Source organism: Glycine soja, chromosome 13, assembly GCF_004193775.1.
Source record: "Glycine soja cultivar W05 chromosome 13, ASM419377v2, whole genome shotgun sequence".
Taxonomy (NCBI): domain Eukaryota; kingdom Viridiplantae; phylum Streptophyta; class Magnoliopsida; order Fabales; family Fabaceae; genus Glycine; species Glycine soja.
The window spans coordinates 25,280,139-25,287,143 of NC_041014.1; the positions used below are offsets into that span (position 1 = coordinate 25,280,139).

Sequence of the window (7,005 nt, forward strand, 5' to 3'; positions counted from 1 at the left end):
TAGACAATAATTTTGATTAAATTAAAATAATTTTATATCAATTGATATATTTACTTAATGATACATGTGTCAAGTTAATCACTAAATGTTTATGTATATATAATTTAATACTCAACATCTATGATAAAAACAATACTTTATCAACATTAAATTGATAATTATCTCATGTGGTATAACCCAACAACAAATGCATCTTAAATTTTATAATTTAATATTAAATTTATCCTTAAATATTATTTATTTAGTTTCAAAATAAGTTTTTATCATAAGTTTTATATATATATATATATAAGTTAATAAATAAATAAAAGAAAATAATAATTTTATAAAATATAAAAAACTAATTACGATTCTTATTTTAAAATATTTTTTTAAATGTGACATTTATTTTAAGATATAAAAGACACAATTTAACAATAAAATAATCCTACAAAACTTAACTATCATACATTTTACATAATTAGAAATAAAAAAATATTTTATAAAAAATTAAATTATTTCTTATTTACACATCGTGGATCAAAATCATTATTTATTATTATTAAAATACTCCTAAAACGTTTTGTTTATTCATCATCATTATTATTCTCAAAGCAAGATAAAGCAGATCGAAAGGGTGCTTCACGTTAAAAGAAGTGAGGGTAATTACACTGAATACAGACATAGGGGATAGCTTTATCCATTACTCCGAAAGCAATATAAATAAATGTAGTATTGTAGACTTGGGAATTGAAAAACACAGCCACCTTAGAAAAAAACAAAACCAGAGAGAGAAAAACAGGTTCCTTTGAAGTTTGATCAATGGCGTCAAGGAGGAGCTTTCTTTCAAACCCGAACCGTTACATCTTTCCGACAACCTCAGACACCCATTTGAGCCCATCCCAAGAGGGCAAGGGCATGTTCGAGTTGGACGAGGCCGAGTTATGGAACAACAACCACTCTTCAGCCACAACGGATCAGAGCAAAAAGGGGTTACCCTCTCCGGGTTCCCGTTCCGTTCTGAAGAAAGCTTCAAGGAACAACAACAATGGTTGGAGAGGTAGAATCACCCCAGCGTCATTGCCTGTGAACATACCCGATTGGTCCAAGATCTTGAAGGAGGACTACAAGGAGCACCCCAAGTGGGAGAGTGAAGAAGAAGAAGAAGAAGAAGAAGAAGAAGAAGAAGACAACAACGTTCGTGATGAACAAAACCATGGGCTCAGGAATATTAAGGTTCCCCCACATGAGTATTTGGCTAGGACAAGAGGTGCTTCTCTGTCGGTGCATGAAGGGATCGGAAGGACTCTCAAAGGAAGAGACTTGCGCAGTGTCAGAAATGCCATTTGGAAGAAAGTTGGTTTTGAAGATTAATTAATTATTAGTATTAATAATATATAATTAGTGTTATAGTGGGGTGGGGATTAGAGCTAGCTTGGTTTCATCTTTTTCCTCTAATCATAGTAGTAATATATATATCGCGAGAGAGATAGGGATACGATATGGATCGGATTCCATATTTTTTTTCCAGAATTTTTTTTTTGGGAAAATTTTGGTTAATGACAATTAATTACTTTAGTGACTGCTAGTTATAGTTATATATGGTAGCTATGTGTTTGTAGAGATCCATATGCTATGTTGTTCGAGTGGATGATCTCATGATCATATATTTAGGGGACTTTTTGTTTTTTTAAATGGTGACTTGTATTGTAGTACTAAGTAAGGAGATGATGACCATGATCATATCCTCATTTTGGGTGTCTACTGTTTTTAAAGAAGGACCACTCTTGAGCTCTACATTCAACTTTTTTTATTATTGGATATATATGTTTACCCTATTTATGAATATATTATCTTTTTGGGTTGGATTTAATTTCATGGCCATGTAGTTTTGTTAGTTCTGTGTACTTTTTTGGTTGATCCTTTGTGTGTGAATGATGACAGAGAACAAAGTGGAGTTAAAGCGAGATAGAAGAGGACAAGGCGTGCAATGGAGTACTATTTCTGTAGTAATTTTAGCATGGATAGGATTGGTTTTGAATGAGAAGGAAACAAAAAAATTAGAGGGAGCGAGAAGTGGGAAACGTCGGTGGGTGAATATTTTCCAATCCATGGGTAAGAAGAAGTTAGTGGTTAACGTATTAGTTGGTGAGAAAGGTACTTGTTGGCTAAATAAACATAACTTTGAGTAGCATTCATGTAGGAATCAATGGGACTCATCTAACCATTCTGATGGGGTAAAACAGGAATACGCACGTAATAATAAACTTAATAATAGAGCAATAGATATGGAAAATAAAATTTTTCAAACTTGTAAAAATCTCTTAGGAATATCAATAAATATGGAGCATAAAATAGAAATCAAAGAGCACATAAGAGACACAATTTGTTTAACTTAAAAAATCCATCAACGCAAGGGTAAAAATTACGGATTGTTTAGACCAAAAAAATAATTTGACTATAATTAATAAAGGTATAAAAGAGTCTTCAACAAGTGTATTGAAATGTACTACAAATAACCAAACCAAAACTTAGCACCAATGTTTACAATAGAGAAATAAGAAGATGGAAAACACTAAATGTAGAGCAAGAAATGCAAAACACTTATTTCCCTCTTCACATATCCTTTTAACAATCCAACTAGACAATTTGAAGTATCACGTGTGTAGAATCTACTGTCCAAAAATCAACCCGATCAAACGATGAATGAATCCGCAATTGCAATCTGAAAAATGCTCTCAGATGGGTGTGCAAAAATTACAATGACTTTTCCTCTTCTTTTTCTCTTAATGTTTTGTAGCTGTGTTTTCTCTTTCACTTTAATCTGACCTTCCTCCACTACTTAAACAAATAAGATATAGGCAAAATTGTACTTTTGGTCCCCTACTTTAGGTCCAATTTCGCATTTGGTCCCTCATTAATTTAATTCACAAATTAGATCCCCTTGTTTTGTAAAATCCTGCAATGTTGGTCCCTGAAGCCTCAATTAGACGTTGATCGTTAAGTTCAGACGTTGACCGCCACGTGCCAACGTCGGAAAGGCTCCTGAAAATTTTTACTCTATGGTAAAAAAATTTACACTGACCCAATTCCTCCTAACCCTAATCCTGCAATGTGGGTTCGCTGCGCGTGATAGAACTTCAGCTGGTGGCCTTCATCTTGGTGTTCTCAGCAAGTGGCCTCGTCCCACTCCTTGATCTAGTGTTCCCTGCCTTCGTCTCTGCATACATCTTGGCATTTTATTGGTAGTTTGTCTCTAACCCAATTTATTTACAAATCTCTAACCCTAAATAGTATTTTATCAATCTTCTTCTTACTAATATTTTTCTTTCTCTTCCTCTGTCTAATTCTGAAACAAACAATGAAACATTGAGTGACAATTTTATTGTGTGGAATGTTTTTCTTCTGATGAAAATGAAGTGTTTCTATTTCTCAAACGGAGAACACGAGGATTCCGTGGGGGGAGGAGCGGCGGCTCCACCTCGCACGTGTCGTGGGCTCGTTCGTTGAGCCTGATGGACACGCACAGTAACAACAGTCGCTCCCACTTCGACTCCGAGTCGACGGAGTTCTCTGACACGGTGGACTTACACCATTTCCTGGCGCAGCGCCGCGCCAACAATCTTCGTCTTTTCTCCTTCTCCGACCTGAAATCTGCCACGTGCGCCTTCAGCCGTGCCCTCCTCGTCGGCGAGGGAGGCTTCGGCTCCGTCTACCGCAGCTTCCTCGACCAAAGCGACGTCACGATCAAGCAGCTGAACCGCAACTTTACTATGTGGTTTGTCTCTGTTTTCGCCACCCGTGAGGGCATTGGTGCCAATCATCTACACAATTCGGAGGATCTTTGTGAATATTGATTGGATTCATGATGTCCGGCTCAACAAGACTTTGCCTATCAATGCCAAATTGTTGTAAAACCTGCAATGTTGTTATGATAGGGTTTTCATTTAGGGTTAGGGGGAATTGGGTCAGCGTAATTCTTTTCACCACAGAGTAAAAAATTTCAAGATTCTCTCAGACGTTGACACATGACAGTCAACGTCTGAGCTTAACAGTCAACGTCCAATTGAGGCTTCAGTGATCAACATTGCAGGATTTTATAAAACAGGATAACCCAATTTGTGAATTAAATTAGTGAGGGATCAAATATGAAATTGAACCTAAAATGAAAGACTAAAAATATAATTTTGCCTAAGATAAAATAAACTTTCTCTTTTTAAGTCTTTATTCCATGTAAACAAGGAGCCCAAAAAGCCCAAGGCATTCCTCACCAAATTTTCTCCATACTCTCTTAGAGGACACGACTTTTTTCCTTGGTAAACTAACGTCATCACTCATGCAAGAATCGATATCAATATTTTTTTTATTGGCCGGAAGTACATGGTATTTTAATACATTATGAGAACGAGGTTAATTAAACTACATTGTTTATCTTGTGCGATTTAACAATAAAGAAAAGGTGAAATCAAACAAGAAACATCTTATTTGGGTTGGTAACATGTTAGTTTTCAATTCAGTGCTCATTATATTATAAATTAATAGCCAAACGTTTTTTTTTTAAATTACTAAAAAATGAGATTGTAATGAAAGACTTGAACATTTTATTTTTTTCTTATCACAGTATCTATTGATAGAAAATATCTAATGTCGTAAAAAATAGTGATTAGTCTCAATAAAAAATTATGGTCGTAGACAAATTAAATATTCTCTTTTTAACATGTTATATTAAGGCTTGAGCATTTTACGTAATGAGATAATTTTTAACATCAAAGTTATCTACTGGTATAATGGTATACCACTTAGTATTCTAATGTTGAATAAAAAAATTAAATAAATTATCTACGCTTGCGTCATGTAGATGGATAAAAGTAGTTAGGGAAAATATAAAAGCTTATGTGTTGGGCTTACTTAACGTGCGACCATTAAATGCTAACAAAAAAATTGTTTCAATTACTCCAAAAATACTATTACTATGTCACTGTAGGGGGGAAAAATTAGCTGAACAAAGAACAAATAATATTCTTTGGTCTGGACTTAATCCACGATATCAGTCAATTATGGATTTAACTTTAATGCATTAATCTTCTTCTTCTTCAAAATAAAAACTTTAATGCATTAATAAACTTTTATTGTGTTATAAATTAATTAACCATTCATTTCTAACTCTTTAAAAAATTTAATTGTCACAACCGTTATTATTAATTAAAGTTAATATCAGATGGTACATATCTTAATTTTTAATTAAGGTTTGGGATTCAAACATTGTAAATACTCTTATTAAGAGACCTAAATTCGTTTTTTTTTTCAGCTAAAAAGATGTAGAGAGACCTAAGTTTGTTACTATATTGTGATTTTTATCAACTTAAAACAATTATTCCTCATAAAAATATGTGGTTCTGGAAAAACAAGCTAATTATATCGTACAAATCATTAATAATAGCGTAAAAGTTTGACTCTAATAACACACAAATTTCAACATATTAGCTATTACAACCCTTGATCCATCCTATCCAATAATGTTACATTATCTCTAATGGCGTGTTCACATGCATTCAAAATTTCGAGAAGGTTCTACTGGATGAATTTGATAGTGTACGAATCATTAAAAAATGATGTGTCATGAATAATTTTTAATTTGCATAAAATTTTGGCATACTTAAAACAAAATTATTTAACATTATATAAGAAAAATATATAATCAAATCAAGTAAATTAAAAAAAAAATCACATTTAAGAGAAAGAGCAAAGTTTTTTTAAAAAAAGGATTTGAAAAATAACATATATGAGTACAAATAGTTATTAAGATATAAGATGAAAAATTCATGCAAAATATTTAAAATGATTATTTTAAAACTTAAAGTTTAAAAGATATAAAATTATATTTTAAAGTAATTAATAATTTAAAATTTTTAAATTATTAAAATATTAAAGAATGATAAAAATAGATATTTTAATGAAAAGTACAATAACCAATTCCTTATTTCAAAGTAGAAGACTATTTGTTATACAGGGATAAAATGGGCAACTTAAAGCTCTAAGAGGCCCAAAGTTAAATACAAAATGAAGCTTTTATTAAAATTAATAAAAAGTCATTATTCAAATTTTATTCCACTGATTTTTTAGATACAAATTATTTTTTTAATCACCTATTTCTAATGGTTGTTTTTCAATTAATTGTTAATACAGGATATATATAACTTCATTTCAAAATAAGGAAATATGATGAAAGGAGAAAAAAGAGAGAAAAATATAATGGATTTGAATTCTTTCATTAATAAAAATTAATAAACTAACAATTAATATTTTTGAACGAAAAAATCGAAATAAAAGTATATAAAAGTGAACTAATGGATACCAAACAAAGCAAAAACATGTGATTCGTATGTATTTCATTAGTTTAAATTTTATGATATGTTTTTTCACCTTTAATTTTTTTTTTCATTCTCATGTTGTTTTTTCCCCACATTTTTACTTTTGTATCTTCCATGAAACAAGTGATGGAATAAAAAATGTTAACATATGTATTTTTAATTTTTCTTCTCATTCTTGCCAAATTTTTTTTTATTTTTCACATTTTTAAAACATAGTTTGAATTTGAAGATAAAATATATTAGTATTTATCTTAATTTCTTTTTATTATGATATTTTCTTTTTTACTTATTATTTTAGAGTGGGATCGCGAAGAGGTTTAATCTTAAAGACTTATATCTCTCTAAAGCCACAAGGTTATTGATACGTGCATCTATTTGACCTTGTGACAAGACAATCGCAACGAGACATTTAATGTTATCAAAAGCCTTTGTGACTTAACAATAGATGATCTTAGATGTCTCATAACGATCTCAACCCATCCAACAATTCCAGTATCATGGGGACTAGTGTAACCACATTTAAAAGATAATGTTACCCTCTCTTAGACCACCTTCATTCGTGTCGTTAAAATGCGATGAAGGTACATAACACAAAAAAAAAAGGTTAAAATAATAAAATAAAAGTTAATATTGATAAATGTAAGGATGTGAGATT

General features: G+C 31.4%; 1 protein-coding gene across 1 annotated transcript; it reads left to right on the top strand.

The window, feature by feature from the left end:
* The first annotated feature begins 673 nt into the window (after nt 1–673).
* Nucleotides 674–1,852, top strand: LOC114381246 (ubiquitin carboxyl-terminal hydrolase 34-like). The gene has a single exon (XM_028340462.1). The coding sequence runs from the start codon at nt 802–804 to the stop codon at nt 1,351–1,353; it is 552 nt and encodes a 183-aa protein (XP_028196263.1). The 5' UTR covers nt 674–801; the 3' UTR covers nt 1,354–1,852.
* Nucleotides 1,853–7,005: the final 5,153 nt, after the last annotated feature.

Excerpts from the sequence above, each read along its gene's own strand:
- LOC114381246 (XM_028340462.1), top strand. The coding sequence starts at position 802 with ATGGCGTCAAGGAGGAGCTTTCTTTCAAACCCGAACCGTTACATCTTT.